This window comes from Clarias gariepinus, chromosome 17, assembly GCF_024256425.1.
Source record: "Clarias gariepinus isolate MV-2021 ecotype Netherlands chromosome 17, CGAR_prim_01v2, whole genome shotgun sequence".
Taxonomy (NCBI): domain Eukaryota; kingdom Metazoa; phylum Chordata; class Actinopteri; order Siluriformes; family Clariidae; genus Clarias; species Clarias gariepinus.
In genome coordinates this window covers 24,845,126-24,864,728 of record NC_071116.1, presented here as the reverse complement: position 1 = coordinate 24,864,728, position 19,603 = coordinate 24,845,126, and the positions used below count along the sequence as shown (strand labels likewise).

General features: G+C 35.6%; 1 protein-coding gene across 2 annotated transcripts in view; it reads left to right on the top strand.

The window, feature by feature from the left end:
• The first annotated feature begins 411 nt into the window (after positions 1-411).
• The window catches only part of xpo7 (exportin 7), a 37,083-nt gene continuing 17,891 nt past the window's right edge, over positions 412-19,603 (top strand). The window contains exons 1-7 of one of the 2 annotated variants that reach the window (XM_053516266.1): positions 412-505; positions 11,382-11,528; positions 12,961-13,054; positions 13,723-13,889; positions 14,125-14,190; positions 15,540-15,644; positions 18,303-18,468. In XM_053516266.1, coding sequence (XP_053372241.1) covers positions 488-505; positions 11,382-11,528; positions 12,961-13,054; positions 13,723-13,889; positions 14,125-14,190; positions 15,540-15,644; positions 18,303-18,468 — 763 coding nt within the window. In that variant the 5' untranslated portion in view covers positions 412-487. Of the gene's footprint in view, positions 506-11,381; positions 11,529-12,960; positions 13,055-13,722; positions 13,890-14,124; positions 14,218-15,539; positions 15,645-18,302; positions 18,469-19,603 lie in introns of both variants that reach the window. The other variant, XM_053516265.1, reaches the window with a different exon arrangement.

Below are 19,603 nucleotides of genomic sequence, written 5' to 3'. Positions count from 1 at the left end.
ACTCCAAGCATTAATTATACAGGTTTATTGACAGCGTGCCAGGGTAAATTACAGAGGTTTTGAAGAAAGAAAAAAAAGGAATCAGCACTGCAGATGTTAAATCTTTGCATAAACTGTCAAAGCCTTAAACACTTTATTAAATACTTAAAATTATACTTCAGTATACTATATTAACATCTGACAAAACTATCTAAAAACACTTAAGCAGCAGAATTTGTGAAAATTAATGTTTGTGTCATTTTTAAAGTATTTGGTCAAGGTTTTACTTGGCTTACCCACTCGGATTGTTGCCCTGTCCAATATGGAGGCGCTTTTGACGAGTGCGGCGGACTGAACAGAGTCTGCGCGCGAGTTACGCGCCGGCTGTACTTACGCAGGATATGGACGCCGCTGCAAATTCCTCATGCTGTACGCTAGTAGCGTACGTGCTGTGTTGTACGTAGCCATATGCACGCAGGGAGAGTGAGAGGAGCATGAATGGAGCAAAATGGCGGATCATGTGCAGGTAAGCAAAGCTTTATAATTTGTTATTGTAGAAGCAGGGAACCTTAATGTTCGTTCAGCATGGTCGGGGGTTAAGTCTGGCCTTGGGGTTATAATTTATTATTATTATTTTTTTATTGAGCGATTTAAGAAGGTTACGTAAAACGATGACGGACCGAGCGGCGTGGTTTATTCGATGCGATGATCAGTGTGTTGTTGACTTGTGGCCTGTCATCATGTTGATTTGCCTGTGTGTATTTATATGTGTGTGTTCCTAGGTGTTAAGCAATGCAATGTTTGATTTATTTGCTTACAATATGCATGCATGTGCTTTGGGGGAATCTAATAGCGTTTGTTTTGACATCCTGCATCCTGGGCAATTATTTTAGCACAGCATTAACCCCTGTGTACGACAAGTTTGATAGAAATATTGAGTTTAGATGCACAATTATTGAGCAATTAGCACTGAATGAATTGTAAGCATTGTATGCAGGTATAGTAATATTATCGTGTCACGGAGTGGAGATCTTTTTTAGTGCAATTTAGTTTGTTGTTTATTTTTTAATAAACGAGATCTTCTTTGCTATTAAGCTCACTGTAAACAAGGCTGGCTGTAGTGCAATACTGTGTAATAGTAAAACAAAACGTGATAATGTCACCACGCATTATATGCATTTTTTTTGATAGAAATTTCCGATTAAAAATACATATGTTTAATAGTTTATTATCCCAGTTAAATGTGTATATGCATTGTGTATATTTGTTTGTTTTTTTTTATTCGAGAAATAGACTTAAGGGAACGCCCTGCGTCTGCACAAACCTCTAATAGTCTTTTTTGTTTTTTTTTCTCTATGTAATTGTATTTTTTTTTAGCAAAATGTGTATGTACACGTATAGAAATCACACACTTTCTCTAATATCATCTGCTAATGTATTGCTAGCAAACTTCACCTTAATGCTAGGTAGCTTTTAGCCTTATTTAGCATTTTAGCATCAAGCACCGTTAGCATTAGCTCGTGTAGCCAAATTCTCCCGCGCGACTGATAAAATAACACACCCCCCTATTAAAGAAATACATATATTCCATGTTTTAACGTAACACCTTTAACATGTTATATAACACTTATATATTCGTTGCAGGAACTTGTTGCATTTAATAATCTCATTATTATACAGTGCAAAACAAAACGAAACCGGCTAGCTAGCTGGCTAACATGATACTTGTAAAATAGCCTAGGGGCTAGCTAAACTGATTTTATTAACGTTACTCTTGTTACACAAATTGAATTACTATGTTTTATGTGGTTAATTGCAGGTGTAAATTACCTTTAACTTGTGCAGAATGTTTGTATTTGTTTGTTTAATACTTTATTTAGCTGATTAGCTTGCTTGCTGCTATGGACTGTATTGTGAAGTGAATATTAGCATGATTAGCATGACTTCTGACCAACAGTAAGTAAGTAGGTGATTCGTGGGAAGTAGGTGTTTCAAAGTGTTTCTATTTCACACTGTTTCTCCCTGGTTTATAAAGGTAATCATCATTTACTTATAGACGTGTCCACTTAGTTTTTTCCTTTTAGTTTATAATTCTTATTGGCTAGGAAGTGTTGCTATTTATCAAACTTTATCATCTATAACCCTTTATGGTTCTCTTCATTTATTTTAGTTATCTATACTAATTTGGCGGCATGGTGGCATAGTGGGTACCATTCTCTGGGTTCGGATCCCACCTTAATTAGAATATTTGGGAGTACGGTGGCATAGGGGTCAGCATCGTCTCCTCGCACCTCCAGGGTCCGGGTTGATTCTTGCTCCGGGTCTGTGTGCATGTTTTTGAATGTTCTTCCCGTGCTTGGTGCGTTTCCTCCGGGTGCTCCAGTTTCTTCCCACCATCCAAAGGCATGCAGATTAGGCTAATTGCCGTTCCCAAGTTGCCCATAGTGTATAAATAAGTGTGTGCATGTGTGCATGCATGCCCTGCGATGGTTTGGCACCCCACCCAGGGTGTACCACTCCTCATGCCCTAAGTCTCTTGGGATAAGAATAAAATATTCTTAGCTCAGAGTAGGACATAAAAGTTTATGAAGCTGCTTCTTCTTTTTTTTTCAGCGAGGAGTAGAACTGCGCAAAGGAAAGTGTCACTTTTTACAACACTGAGAGCTGTAAAGTATACAGGTGTTGTAGTTTTGACCGGTTTTATAGTTTTTAACGGTGTAAAATAGAAATAGTGAAATCAGCAGGTTGTTCCAAAGCTTTATGCCCACAGACAAAACTTATAGATGCGTGACTTAGATGCGTGACTTTGCTGCATGACGTTATCCTAATCAGACTAATCAAACTGTTTCAAGCCCTATGGAAGAGCTGTGTAGGAGTCATAATCTGATCTAAATGACTTTAAAAAGAAAACAAAACTGGAGAGAGGATGAGGGCCTTTTTCCTTGCGGAGCTGGGAGTAATATGTCAAGAACAATTAAAGGCAAATTCTGCCTTACTCTTACCTCTAAAGTTGAATGAGTGAATGGCAATTTGTGAAAGCATCAGTACCACCTGTCAGTTTGCCACCGTACCCCTGACGAGTGTGAAAAACGGAGATACACTATGTTAATGAGGTGATGAAATGCTGCTTTTAACAGAGAATCTAAAATAAAACAGTTGTGTACACTTAAAATATATATATATATATATATATATATATATATATATATATTATATACATTAATATATATATATTAAATTAATTGGTGTTTATATATAAAATCCGATTAATAAGTGTGCCATGGATGATGCCTATTACTTCATGAATGCAGCTTGTTTTATCATTGGTTTCACTTTGTGCAGCATGTATGAATCTGCGCATGATCTGTGGTGCTGTAAGAGCAACGTTTTATTTATTATTACAGACATTACAGCCGTAACGTCAGCTACGTCACTGTTTCAAAGCTGCACCTTTGCTGTTACTAAAAAAGAGTAATGCAGAAACAGCATTTGAAATGTTTGTTAATAAAGCAGTTATATAGCACGCACGATGTATATTAAAAAAAAGTATTTAATTTTGTTGTCCAAACAGATCTTTAATGAGCTCCATGTCACTCAGTGTTACTAAAACGTCTCTCCTCCACGTGCGTCTCTGCCTAAATGTTAGGGTTAGGACTTTTTAGTTTCGCTAAATTTCCAGTAACTACTTTAAACCTGTGGACCGTATGAACTTTGATTGCCTGTATACTACCCTGTATTTTGTACCCAAACAATATTTAATAAATTTTTAGTGAATCTTTATTTGCACACTGCTGGGCTGTGATTAATTGTGAAAGAGCTCTGGTTGCTCTGTCATACTGAGCTTTCAATTCAGGTATTTTAGACGCCCACACCACGGACTGCTGCGGATAAGTTTGTTCTAACGACCCGTGTTTTGTCTCATAGTGGCGTTTCACATCGCTGCTTTTACTTATCACCATGGTTTCGGACCGTGTAAGACAAACTGAAGGAATAAACATACATTGATTTGTCCATTCATCTTTGAAGGTTCGTTTTTTATAGTCTGCCCTCCTTTTTTCTGAGAAAGCCATGCTGTGTTACTTTTTTTCTGTTTTACCTCAAGGGGGAAAAAGTGGCAGATTACTGGTATATTAATTATTCTTATTTATTAGAAAGACGTTAGAGTCTGAATAGAACAGGCATTCGGTCCGGGTCCAGACCGCCATTTAGTATTTAGTGATGCCTAAAAAGTTTGGACACAGGTTTGGATTAATTTTCCACATTCTAGAACAATGCTGGATTCTCTCAAAAATCTAAAATAGCACATATGGGAAATAAAACAACAACTAAAACAACAGTCAGGTGTTCTGGAATAGTTCTTTCAATAACGGTATTGTCAAGTGCATTTGCCTTGAGCATTGTTTTACAGTATAGAAAGAAAAAAAATCAGGAAAGACATGGAATTTGAAAGTGCGTTAAAATCGAAGAAGGATGAAGTTGCGTCAGTGTTTCTGAAGACACATTTGTGAATGCTAACAGAAACTTGTAACGTTAAAAAAACCTGTTTGACAGAATCTTAACTGTCGAATGAGAGAATGGACACGGTGCATGGCAGTGACCCGTACTGATCCGTTCATCTTACTGACTCGCTGAATTGTTTGAGAATCGATACGGTGAAGTGAAAAGTATCAACATAATCTGGATGTTGTATCATCCAGAACTAAGAGTTGGCATGAATGAAGTCAGGTTGTGTCCATTAAGCTAGTGTTACAGCGCTGGTACTGTCTGTGTGTGCCAGAGATGAGGACGTGTTGCAGTATTTGCAGTAATGGATTATTCATTAAGTCTCTTTCAGTATACGTTCGGCCGTGTTTTAGACCAATACCACACCTGAACACCTCAACATGGCATATTCACGTTTTCTTAGGATGAGTGACTCAGCACTGTTGGAACATTTAATGGTTTCAAATTCCTTGACATGTCTGTAGTCAAATAGTATTCGTGTTTTACAAAGTTTTTTTTTTTTTTTTTTTATCCCTACCTTTAAAAGATTTTCACAATGTCCTGTGTATTCTACTTTTTCTCTTTTCTTTTATTGGCCTCATTGACACTAGATTTATAACTTACGTAAATCATTCATCCATTCTTTTATAAAAATGGTGCCAGATTCTAATGATCGTAATGTTAACAATTTAGCAAAAACTTTTGTGAAATGCGTATTAGCCTTTTGTAGCAAGTACTGTCACTTTGTAATGACTTCATCCAGCTGAACTTTGACATGAATTTGTCAACATCTCCGTCTGTTGAGGCTGTTGGAGGAAAGAATGCTGGACTGTGTGTTGCGTATTTAAATAATGAGTATTCACACTGGCATTGTTTTCTACCTGTAACTTATCATGCTTACCAAGAAACGGAGTCATTTGGTTCATTTGTTGTTAGGGTGGTGTATGATTCATTAAAAATAATTAAAAGAATGTAATTTTGTCATCTTGCTTCAAACTGTGATATTTAACTATTAAACAACCATTTTGTATTCAAATGTATTCAGCTGAAATAATTCCAAATAGTTGGACAAATAATCCCATTGTAAAGATGTTTGCTTATATATATATATTTAGCAGCTCAAAATGATAAAATGTTTAAAAAATAATTTGGAAATTGACATTCCATATTGCGCTTTCAATTTTTTTTATGTGATAATTTGTGCAGCATTAATTTGTGGTGTATTAATTATTCTTATTAAACTATTCTGAATCTGTCTAACCAGTTTGCTAGTTTGACTCATGATGGTGCTAAATCACTCTTCTGTCGGTCACAGTGACAACAACCAATTAGGGGCCTCTGTGAGCTCATGCATGAGGAAATAGGTGGATAGCACAAGCTGTTACACTGATGCACTTCCCTGTGATGCAGTTTGAAAAGATTCAGTTTGCTGGCTTTATGTGACACAGAGGAAGCACCTGGTAGATTCAATTCAAGATTCAAAGAACTTTATTAATCCTCTGGTGGTATCTGCTGTTTTAAACAGTAGTGATTTGGGGAAAATTGTATTCAGTCATGTATTGAGATTCTTTTGTGACATAGTTCTTCTATCAGTACACTGTCTCCAAAATCGAATTTATTTCAAAAATAAATTTTGAAATTGTGCATAATTGTAGTTAAGGTGGTAAAATGTTGCTATTCCTCTAATCTTGCAGATGGCATGCTGTAAACTATTGACACAGCATAGTGTCCTGTGTGGTTGGAGAAAATTATTAAAGTCCCTTTAGAATTGTAACAAGATAATAATAAAAAAAATATCAAATCGCTGTATTTATACTTGCAGAATCACAATACAAACCGAACTGGCGTCTAGGTATGGTAATGACAGTATTGTATCGGGTGGTCCCTGGTCATTCCCGTCTCCAGCAAACAGTTATTGGGGGAAATTTCAGTTAAGACTTATTATATTTTATCTTGACATATTATGACATGATAATTATGTATACATGAAGCTTTATGACCCTGTAAAGGTATGAGATAAGTATAAAAGTAGTGCTGCAGAATGAATTGTGAAAAAGTATGATTATTTAATGTGAAATGTCTGCAATTTATTACAAATGTACATGTAGTAGAAAATGTATGTTGTTTGTTAATATAAAGTTAAATAAAAAATAATAATAAACGTCCTCTTAATGATGTTATTTGCTGTTAGCTTAGGTAGATATGTTTGAATATAAAATGGTGCATTTTAATAGTAACATTAAATTGCAATACGTAGCGAAATGTGATTTTATTAATTTTTATTTGTTTTAAATAAAAATGTGCAGCCCTTTATAAAGGTACAATTTTAATTATGAAATGTGCAGGTGTGGTTCCGCCAAATAGATAGAAGATTAATATATGGAAAGTGTGTAATGATTAGAAAACAGGAATCACCAGACACCGGCTGATATGATACACAATTTCACAACAATTTTATATTCAATTCTGTATTCTTTAGATTTTGTTCCCATTCTAAACGAACTTGGCAAATACTTTTCTCGTACTCTCGACGCTGTGCTGCCTGCCAGTGTGTGAATAGTTTAGAGTTTGCCACTAGTAGGATTATACCATAGATAACCAGCAAATGTACATTCAAAATTAATTTAAAAAAAGTCATTGTGGCAATACATGAATTGCCACATAAAAAAATTTATACATCAGTGAAAAGACCCCCCCATCTCTATTAAAAATATTATACACTGCTGAATCGGTTTCTGTTCCTTTTTAACTCCATGTTTATTCCCCAATAATAATAATAATAATAATAACAACAACAATCCCTTGTCACGGGACTAAGTATGCCTTTTAGAAACGGTCCTGAAAAATTACATGGTTAAAAATTAATATATATAAAGTCAATAAAATTAACAAATGTTGGTGATATTTTTCATGTTATAGAAATTGGTTTAAATAAGTGTGTATTATCATTATTTAAATGTTCATCTCTTTTTTTTGTGTAATAATACTTTTATTGTTGGTACTTTTTGGTTAACAAAAAACAGTTGTGATTTTGTTTTATAAAACGTTAAATTTTTTTTTCAATTATTGTTAAATATGTTTAATTGGGTTTATTATTAGTCATGGTGTGGAGCATCTGCTGTACAAGTCCATGTAAACAAGATCTCCCTATATAGAAACTATAATTTACTAGAATGAGCGCATTAACATAAACCAGCGGTTCACTTTGCATTTGTAAATGCCGTCAGAGTTGCACTAATCTACACCTTTCCGACCAATCAGATCAGAGAATTCAGCAGTGCTGTAGTCTAAAGCATTTTAGTGTCAAGTTTGTAGCCTTTCTCAGCTCTAGTCTCGATATCAGAAGCCACACACTTTTCAGTACAGTTTGGCAATTTAGCATGACAGTCGTGAAATCCCACAATGCATTGCACTAGGTTAGCATCCATGCCCAGGTTTATGTGTGTCTGCAGCTTTGGTGGGACTGCAAACATGGTAACTTCTTGCAGGCGCCTCTTATCTTGCTCACGCAGCTGTGTGTGCGCTTATCTTCTACTTTACACATCACATCTATATTCGAGGGTCCTCCTTAAGTTCTTTATATCGCACCCTTGCATCAGCCTCATGTGAAGTTACTACATGGGTTAAGTGTGTTCGAAAGTGAGCAAGTTGTTATAAAAAAATGGGGGAGATAAAGAATATGAGAGCTACTAATATTAATTATCATTTATAGTTCATTTATGAAGACATTTTATGACACGATTATTATGTATACATTAGGGCTAAAATGATTCTTCGAGTAATTCGATTACAAAAAATAATCGAGCTAAAATCGTTTGCCTCGAAGCTTCTTTTAATTAATTTTAAAAACTTGCATTACGTTTTTGTGCAATTATTTGTTTGGCGTGACGTAGTGCGCTTCCGGATTTAAGCCGCCAGTAAGCACAGACGAAGAAGTAGTGCTTACGTCACCCAATAAATATATGGGTGTATTGTATTTAAGTTTAAACGATGTGTGGGCATAATAATAATAATAATAATAATAATAATAATAATACAAGTAAGTCATCTTTTTTTTTATTTCTGAAGTGATAGCCTTTTGTCATTGATTCATGTACACATCAAGTAATGTTATGTCAAACGTCCGCGCTCCAGTTATATTAAAACTTAAACTGTAAAACTGTTCGATCATACTGTCTCCCCAGTTACTCTTGTGCAGGTGTGAAAGTGTTACATCAGTTCATTTGTAACTGCAGTACAAGCAAAAATGAATGCCTCACTTATGATTTGCATGAAAGAAGAGCGGTTGTCTTTTTGTGGTCTGAGGGTGTATCTGATGCTGTTATTTATCAAAGACTTTGGGCGCAGTATAGAGAAAGTGTTTGGATATCCGCAAAAGAAAAAATTTAAAGCGATACTCTAAAGAAGGTGAAAGTTTCTCAAAGAGAATCATTACTGGTGATGAGGCACAACAGCAGAGTTTGGAACTGAAACGCTCTCAATCACCAACCGAGAAAGTTTGAAAGTCAACAGTTAGTCGGGAAAATTGTTGCTTAGATTGATGTCTTCTGGTATTCTCATCTTAAAGGCCAGTATTGAAACATTGTCAGGAAAAAGGTTCAACAATCAACAGCGCTTATTACAGTGAGACGCTTACTGAAGAGCTGAAGCCTAAACTTTAGAACAAACGCAGATGACGATGTCTTGCATTGACGATGCACGTCCGCACTCTTCTGCCCACACAGTCGACACTCTTCAAAAACTTTGTTTTAAGGTGTTAAAGCATCTTCTATATGGTCCTGATCTCATTTCTTTGGGCTTTCACCTGTTTGGTTCCCTAAAAGCAGAACAGAATCAACATGTCGGTTTGGACGAGATGTATTGAGCACTAGTTAAAATGCCTTCTTTTGTTAGATTAATTTTTGAATTTGTGCAGTAACTTTCGTTACAAATTCTTCCAGCGACGAAAACTTAAGTGAAAACTTGAAGTCATGAAATATTTACACAAGTTTTTAGTGTTTGCTTCATCTTTTTTCTCTCTCTTTTTTGCCGTAAATGACAGCATACGGAAGATGAAGTAGGGCGCTCCCTCTCTTAGAGGATGTTTTAACCACTTTGTTAAAATTTTACCCATCTATATTTGTATCGTGAAGAATGATCCTGAACCCAGAGATGAGAGTATCGAGCTTGTTCTAATATATGTTTTTAAAGCTTACCTCAACACCTCAAGCTTATTCGTGTAAGATAATGGCAAGGGAATATGCTGAGTCATCTGTTACTGCCATGTCCACTGGGCCATATTTAAAATCATATGAGCTCAGCGTTTTTCTTTAGTCAAGTAACAGCGCAGATAAAGAGTGAAACAGGTTCTGTGGGTTGAGGTAAAATAAACCAAACCAAAAAAAAAAACATTTTTGTTTTCTCTAGAAACAGTTCAAGCTCTGGTACGTGTTACGTGTGGTGCGGAAATATCAATTTTTATAAACAAATTTTATTGACTCTTTAACAATAGAGTTAAGTGTAAAGCTTAGAAATGTCAGAAAAGTAATAATACTTTTCATTTAAAACTTTCAATTTCACATTAAATTGTAGGTGGGTAATGAAGTATTATGTAAAAAACATACATAATGTAGCATCTAAAATCCTCCTCATATACTAGAGATACGGGGTGTCGGTTCTTATCTTATTTGATTTTTCATCAACATCAAAATTCATCATAAAAAAAAAAAAAATACCACTAGATTAGTAGATTATTTCTTTTTAGATTGTGTTTGGATTTAAGGTGGAAAATGTTGCAGTTTCTTTATAGTCCTACAGGTGGTGCACTCTAAACTATTCACGTTATGGCTGCCATCCCATGTTTCCATTTCCTTATTTATTTTTCTTGTCTGTGTGTGTACTGTATAACGTGTGCCTGTTTATTTTAAATTAATAAAAAAAAATTGATTTCAAGGTCAGTGTATATTTTTATAAATATAAATAATGATTCATAATTAATTAATTAATGAATAATAATAAATAATAAAATATTTATCTTATAGATTTTTCGTCCATCTCTATTATTTAGCTAAATTTTGGACATATTTTACAACATTTCAATTAAGCCTGAGATTCTTGTTCTATTGGCAAAGAATTTGGATTATTTTTTTTAGAAAAAAATGCTGAAAATGTTTTAAATAATCTGCCAGCAGAGCATGAAATTTACCCTTTAATCTTGTATACGTCAGATTTTGTTTATTTATCTACTGTTTTCCTGTAATAAGAAATATTAGATGAATTTGACTAGATTCAAGAAATTATGAATGATAAAATTTCACCTTTGCAGTTTGTTTATTTCTCTTAAACTACAGCAGTTTACTATAATCAAAGTTATTTGTTTAATCAACATGTCATATATATTTATATTCATGTATATACATCTTTACTTCCTCATATTTATACTACTATGCTATCTCTGTGGCTTAAATGGGACCTGGATCTTAATTTCGTACCAGAACATGGAAGTGTGCTGGTATGACAATAAAGCTCCTTGAATCCTTGAATACTTATTTTTTAAAATCAGTTTATTGTTCTGGAACAACCTCAAAAGTTTTACAGTTCTGCTACAAATGATCTTATTTACTTTTAGCGTTTCTGAATGTTCCACTGACAGTGGAGACTCCTTCCATAAATAAATGTTATGTTGTATAAACATGTAATGCAAACATTCACCATTTTCTTTGTGAAATAATACGTTGCTAACTTTAGGTTATGTGGTTTAACTGTCGTTATTATGGAAACGGTAATGTATTCGATGGAGTGCTTTATTAACACTTACCTGTGATTTGAGCAACTGTCAGTAATCAACACTCATAGCTGATTGAGTTAACTGATACTGATTGTGTACACTGAGTGTCTTCGACTGTCCTTCTAAGGAAACTCCTTGTCTGTGGTTGTTTCAGAGCCTAGCCCAGCTAGAGATCCTGTGTAAGCAGCTGTACGAGACGACAGACACGAGCACGCGACTGCAGGCTGAGAAAGCGCTTGTCGAGTTCACCAACAGTCCAGAGTGTCTGAGTAAATGCCAGCTGCTGCTGGAGAGAGGCAGCGTGAGTGCATACAGTCACACGCACATTCCTTTTTGATTACTGTTCCCATAATATTTTTATTTTTAATGCAGGCATCATTGAGCGAACACTCCAACATGGTAATAATTGTCTCTTTACATCACACCCCAGGGACAAGCTGCCACAAAGAGGGCACCGTTTTCACGGCTGAACAAGCAATTTAATTCATTATAAAAAAAACAAGCATTGTTAATGATTTCTTATTAATCAGTGTATTGCGAACTTAACTAATGAAAAATGTATAACCGATAATGTTGTTCGTAATATTTCTCTGTAGCTTGCCTGGCTGTTAACTTGTACACCAACTTCCAGATTAGGCAGTGTGTTATATCGGACTTAATTTTTAGCAGCCTCATTTATTTATTTATTTATAAATTAATGTCTTTAAACAAGTTGGACTGAGTTCATTTCACTCACATACCTAAGAGGGTCGTACACGTCAAAACGGGACTTTTGATTGCACAGAATAACAGAATTAAGAGTAAAAACTTTCTTTATTTATCTATATAATCTCCTGATGGACTAATGTACAGTTCTCAGCGTTTCGCTAGTGCTTGGATACCATTAAGGTAGAAATTTTTCTCAGTACGCTACAGCTATGGTCAGACTGCCTCGCGTTTGAAACACTGGCCTCCCAGAACCTCCTTTAATGGCCCAAACATGTGTAAATGGATTGGAGCTAGGTCAGGACTGTACAGGGGATGTGGCAATAACTTCCAGCCAAGTTCCTGTGATGTCGTTTTTCAAGTATCGTTTTTCCACTCGCTGACTCCAGTGGGCTCTGATCCACCTCGGCCAGGATCGTCGTTCACCTTTTTTAAAACATTTGCATCATTCAGTTGCAGAAGGGTCTCATCACTGTGCCGCGCTTGAAGTCTTCTGTAAATATCATTCGTGTTTCATTCACAAGAAATTTCATGAGAAAAGAGTCCCGGTTTTACGTAAGCACTCTGCTCATGTGTCTGTAGAACTGTTTAAATTAGTTGAGAAAATTTGTCTTGTTATAATTATTCATTAATGACTGATTATTGATTAATATTTTATTAACAAGTTTATAAATATTGTAGCCGGGACCTGGATCACTGTTGGTTGCATGTATAAAAAACAACAACAACAAAAAAAAAACATGCATGGGTGTGAGAGTGTTAGTTTTCTCACACGCTCTGATCTATTTAAAATTCAAACTCGAGTAAAATATTGCACCGTCTGTGAGTCACTGATGCCTTTGTTAATGTGTAGAGTGTTTAAAAAAAAAAAGTTTGTTTTGAAATTGTCTGCTAGTTTGGTGTTTAAATATAGACTGCTGCATGTTCTTTAGCAATATGGTCTAGTTTGTAATAGTAAAATAGTGTGTGGTTTAACATTTCTCTTATTGTGTGTGTATGTGTGTGTGTGTGTGATTGGGCATCTGCAGTCGTCTTATTCTCAACTGTTAGCAGCTACGTGCCTCTCCAAGCTGGTGTCTCGGACAAGCAACCCTCTGCCACTGGAACAGCGCATCGATATCCGTAAGACTCACACACATTCTTTCTCTCTTGTCTCTGTCTGTCTTGCTTTTGTCCTTGTGTCTCTCATCCTTTCTCTCTCTCTTTGTCCCTCTGCCTCTGTCCCACTTTGTACCTCTGTCTCCACTGACCCGTTTCTCTCCTTTGTTTCCATCTCTCTCCCTCTCTCTCACTCTCTCTCTCTGCCAAACCCCCCTTTACTTAGTTTTCTCTTTCTTAAGATTCGAGATTCAAAAGTGCTTTATTGGCATGACAAATATTTACATTCGTATTGCCAGAGCATAAAAAAAAAGTTACAAGAAACGTAACAAGAGTCAGTAGTTAAAAAAAAAAGTATAGAAATAGTAATAATAAATACATTTATATAAAATAAGAGTATAGACATTTAGTTAAAGTCAGATTCTCTCTCTCATTCTGTATCTACATCCTGATTTTTTCTCTTTCTCCTTTTTGTCTCTCATCTTTCTTTTTCTATCTCTCTATCAATTTGTCTCTCATTCTCTTCTCTCTCTCTTTCTGTCTCTCTCCCCCTTTCTCCAGTCAGTTAATGTAGCAGAATGTACAACTATATATGGTACAAACAGTGAACATAGTAGTATTCATGTAGTATATCTGTATAAACCTCCCATATATAAAAGATCTCTCACTCTGTGTGTTTGTGCGTGTGTCAGGTAACTACGTGTTGAACTACCTGGCGACGCGGCCGAAGCTCGCCGCGTTTGTCACTCAGGCTCTGATTCAGCTCTACGCTCGAATCACTAAACTCGGCTGGTTCGACTGTCAGAAGGAGGATTACGTCTTCAGGAATGTCATCGTGGACGTCACGAGATTCCTGCAGGTATAAACCTCAGCCCGAGTGTAAGGTTGACGATGTCACATGATTGAGGATTTGTTTCAGGTGATCCTAAAAAATCAAAATAATGTTGAGTGAGTCTGGTTGGCTGCTCTTCACGGCCGGGCAAATTATTTTCCACACTTGCGTATTTACCGTTTCTTTTTATATATAAATATATATGAAATTAAGACATATAAAAAAGTGTATATGATTTGAAGTTGCTGTCTTGTGTTTTCAGGACAGTGTTGAGCACTGCATTATCGGCGTCACGATTCTTTCTCAGTTAACGAATGAGATTAACCAAGTAAGTTCCTCCGCCATCCTACATGATGTAAGTCCTTGTTTTTTTTTCTCTGTTTTTTGCGTGTGAGCACTGCTACATCCACTGTGGCTTCGCTTTGCTGGTAAGATTAGCGTGCCCCCTCAAATTCCTTTTCAGGAAAAAAAATGACGTTTGTACATATCATAGCAAATCTCTCAAGTCTCCCAGTCTTTAACTGTTTATCATCTGTTAGTGTAGAAGCTGCTGAGTGTGCGCTAATATGATACGATAAAATGTTTACCATCAGTTTACAGTGTTATTCATTTCTTGCACGTGTTTATAGAAAATCTAATTCCGGGTTAAAATTTTAACTAAATTTTTAAAGCATCTTGCTTCATTTCTTAAAAGTACTGTTGCTGATCCTGAGTTTATTCACCACATACTTAAATTCATTTATTTTAGTATGTGCTGAATAAACTTGAGATGATCAGCAGCACTTTGAACTTTATTTGTTCTTTATTTTTGATTTTATAAATTTCAAATGAGCTGTGTTAAATTTTATTAATAGATTAACACTTAAAATATAAATGTAGTAAAAAGAAATAAGTAATATAGAAAATAAATAAGAAATAGAAAGATAAAAAGATAGATTGATGCATATTATATTTATCTTGAAGGAAATTCTTTATAAATAAGATTTAGCAGATATTAAGAATGTGTAATGCAAAAGCTAAAAGCAAATTATAAAATAATTTTTATAATTATAATTTTTATAATTAAAATAGATAAAATATTTGCACTATATTCTTTAGAAACCAATAAATAAATTTTGTATTATTTCAGTGAAGCTGCTTCACAACAATGTCCCCTGTTAAAAACATTTTACAAATAAAATAGAAATAAATTGGTGTTCGTGTCTCGAATTGAAAATGTCACTCATACAAAGCATTATTTTTTTGTTCCTGTTCCACATTCCTGTCCAGTAGGTGGCAGTATTGTATTAACTGCCCATAAGCTCAAAAGATGCCATGATGATCTTGTAGTTTATATTTTCTGTAAAAGCTGTGACATCATTCAAAATTCATACATTTTTGCGCGTTTAGTATTCGTGTTTTAGTATTAGTATGCTCGTGAATTGATTCTGAATTCTAATCCGACCAAACAATTCCATTAACTAAATTACCCAGTTAAAGATCTGTTAAATTCCACAATAGATAAGATCACACAGCTCTGTTTTACCAGGTAAAAGTTTTGAGCTTTGCCGTTAATATGCCGGCTTTGCAAACTTACAATCTTAGCAATGCTCTTACAGTTTTAAAAAAATTTCTTTACTGTAATAAATAGTTAATTTGTGTAACGTTTGCTTCTTAATCTTTTTTTCCTTTCTCCAGGCCGATACGACGCATCCGCTTACAAAACACAGGAAGATCGCGTCGTCGTTCAGAGACTCGTCTCTGTTCGACATCTTCACACTTTCCTGTAATCTTCTTAAACAGGTGAAGCTCCATGATCTCAGAAATACAGATTTACAGTGCGCCCAGTGTGATTTCTACAACGCTCCAGCTAAACCGATTGCTTCGTCTCCCAATTTATGACATGAGACTAGTATTGTGTGTGGTGCGAGTCATATATTTGCAGGCAAGCTCAATAAGTCGAGGCTAAAAAGAGTTGATGTATGTGAGCTAGTTAGATACTTGGGGGAAGAAATACAGAAGTATGTAATTATTAGTGTCTCCTTACATAAATTTTTAATGCAGCGTGTCATGTTTGAACATTGTTTACAGGTGTTTTGTACAGCTTGCGTAGTCTTCAGATGATTCACGCTAATGAGACCTGCAGATCTACCATATATTGCTGAGGTTTTCAAATAGGATCATATAAAAGTGTGTCTGCAAAAGCCAGTGAGAGTAATATTTTTTAATATATTGTGTTTCGAACCCTATGTGAACCTTAATAACCTGCAGTCTGAGTTTGGAGCAGGGCAACAATACTTTTTTTTAATAATTTTTTTTTTTTTAGCGCATTTTTTATGGCGTTACAATATCAAAATTTGCACATGTTAAGTCTCTGATTGGTCTTTTTCTCCAAACACTATGAGCGAATTTGTCTTAAAACCACTTATTACACATGCTTACACCAGTCTTAGAACTGAGCTAACGCTAATTAGTTAAAAATCGTGTGGGTCATAAAGTGCTAATATTTATGGCGCTAGGAAGAATGGTAGCATTTTCCACAGACTTATTGTGAGAAAGGACCTACAACGCTATATTTAACCGCGGTGTGACGATGTGTTATGATAGCAGTACATAGCAACTGTTTTTTTTGGATCTTATTCTTGCTTAGTTTTGACAGTGTGTCCACATAACCCATGCATCCGATTATCTTTATACAAATGAATTCAGCTGGTTAAAACCTGTTCTACAAGTATAAGTCCTAAGTGGAGGTTTGCAGTGCAGCAATGAACGGCACATAGATGTCACGTGCAAGTAGTTACACCATGAGCATCTATCACGCGTGTTAAACTTTTTTTTCCCCTTCCTTTCTCCTCAGCATTTCCAAATAAAACATTAATAGACTGTTTACAGTCTCTGTTAAAGGTCATCTTGCTTTTGAGCATTAATCATACTAAAGATGTTTCTAAAGATCACCTGATTCTTGCGTAATACTGCCAGAGGCTTTGTGTAGGGAAAGTCATTTAAAAATTCTGGATTTGCAAAGCAAAAGGCCGGGCTCGAGTTCAATGACCAAGCATGAGAACCTGGCTCATCTGCGGGAAGCTGTTTAGCTTTTTAATTAGAAATTAGCCCGTTTTATTGTTTGGGCTCTCATCACACTCTTTAACTGCGGCAAATTCATGACCTCATTGGCTGTGTGTATTATATACACAAAAGACAAGAATAAAAATGTGACTCTTCAGTAATCTTTAGACTATCAGGTGCATTTCCAGTATGCATGTACAAACAAACAAAACAAAAAAAATAAAAGGCAAGGTGGGGGAAATATTACGTGCATTTTTTTTTTTTGTATTAATAATGTTAATGATTACCTGACAATTTAAAGATTAAAAATGTACTTGTTCATTCGTAGCTTACATATCTACTGTAACACCACTTAACTTGTACACCACAAGATGGCGCCCTTGCAGTTCAGGTGGTGCACAATGTTGGACATTGTATTTATAGCAGGATCGTTGTGGAGTTAATAAAGAGAGACTAGCAGAATTATAAACAGCATCGTTTTAAAAATACAGTTTTAACTATTGCGTAATTAATTCGCCTTGTATAGATAATTTTATTCATTTGCGCTCTTTTTTTTATTGTTTAAATAAACTGTTGGGATCTTTTTATAATTGATGATGAATGTATCATGGTCTATTATCAGATTGGATAAACACCCAATCAGCCAAATAAAAAAAAAATCAACCCGGTATTTTCTGGGTTCCCCTTGTGTCACAGAGTCGACTCCCTCCTCTCAGGGTATGACTCTACAAGACCTCTGCGGGTGTGCTGTGGTGTTTCGCATGGGGACGTTAGCAGGATATCTTTTGGGTGTTCTGGTTTGTTGGGTGAGGCCTCTGTGGGTCAGACAGTGGGTGCTCGATAAGATTGTTGATCTGGGCTTTAAATTCCCCAGATCTCAACCTTGAACTTCGTACAGGCAGGCTCGGCTCTGATGCACAAGTTCTGAAACTTTTATATCATGGCCAGCTTTGACTTTTTTTTTTTTTTTTTTTTTTCCTCAGCCGTTTGCTACATTAACTTTTCCGTCAGATCAGATCGGACAGGCTGGTCTTTGGTCCCCATGGGCATGGGAAAGCCTCGGGTGCCCACGATTCTGTCACCAGTTTACTGATATATGATTAATAATCAGTGTTATTCAATTGATTGTGGTGTTGTGGCTGATCGATGTAGACATGTTGAAGCAGTTGACAATTTTTCAGATTGTTTTCTAAAATACAAAAGATGGAAATAACTCAACAAGCCAGGATAGTATAAAAGCAGGAACTCTTCTTTACTCTATAAGTCTAATTTCATATTTTTATTTTCCAAAGTTTTGGCAAAATTTCCATATTCTGTGTGAAATTCTGTTTAAATTGAAGTTAATGGTAAAAGTAAATAATAAAATAATAAACCAGCATGTGTGTGTGATTGCAGGCATCAGGAAAGAACCTGAACCTGAACGATGAAGGTCAGCACGGTTTGCTAATGCAGCTCCTGAAGCTCGCTCACAACTGCCTCAACTTCGATTTCATCGGCACGTCCACGGACGAGTCCTCGGACGACCTGTGCACCGTCCAGATCCCCACCAGCTGGAGATCAGGTGACCTCCATTACTCCATCTTTAACCTTCAAACACTTTTTTGTATTTTACAATTCTGATATTAATAGCACCCTGAGAAAAGTCTGATTTACTTGTTAATAAAACATTTAACTATAACTATTCTCTGTTCTGATTGGTTTAGGCAATTACAGGCAGTTGGGCTTTTATAAATATGCCTGCTTAAATAACTGTTTCTGTAATACCTTAAACAGACACCAAAATTTAAAAGCATGTTATTTTAGTATTTTGTCATGAGAAATTGACGAATCTCCAAGACAGAGCGTTTTTTTTGTAATTTGATAAACAGGCCTTTGTCTTATTTACTTAAAGAAAAATAAATAATTGACAATTTAAGAAATGCTGTAACTCAAATGTTAACAGGAGTTAACTTGATGCGCGTTCAGGTCAAACCAGGATTTTTGCTTGCAAGTAAAAATTCCCTATATTTCTCGATATAATCCCCTGCTACACTAATACACGTATCCCAGCGTTTCAATAGTGCTTGGATACCATCAACCATGATCAGACTGCCTCCTTCATGTCCCAAACCTCGGCCTCCCAGGAACTCCTTTAATGGCCCAAACATGTGGAAATGGCTTGGAGCTGAGTTCCTGTAATGTGCAAGTGGTGTTGGTAAATGATTGGGTGTACAGTTCCCACAGAAAGATGCGTCTTTTTTTTGTAAGCTGGCGATGAGTTATCTGTCGATTTTCAAGGATCAGGCTTTCCACTGGCTGAGCGTTCACAGGACCGACTGCAAAGTGCTCCAAGCCACCTCAGACTGAATCATTGTTCACGGACGTGCTGCCTTCTGTAAAACGTTTGCACTGTTTAAATGTTCTACTGTTTCGCTAAATATAAAATAAAATTTTATCACAAGTCCCAGTTTGACTTGAACGCTCCGCATGTAAACATAAGAAAAAACAGCATCACTCTTTAATAAAATTAAATAGTTAATAAATGTAACTATTTGATATAAACGGAATAAAATTAGCTGTGGTATAAAAATTGGCTTCAACCAGAAATAAATGTACAATATAATACTACAATAATAAGGCTTTTTCATAGACCAATATTTAGGGTTTAGGTTTAACAAAATGTGCCTCATTATAACTCATAAATAAAAAAAGTTTTT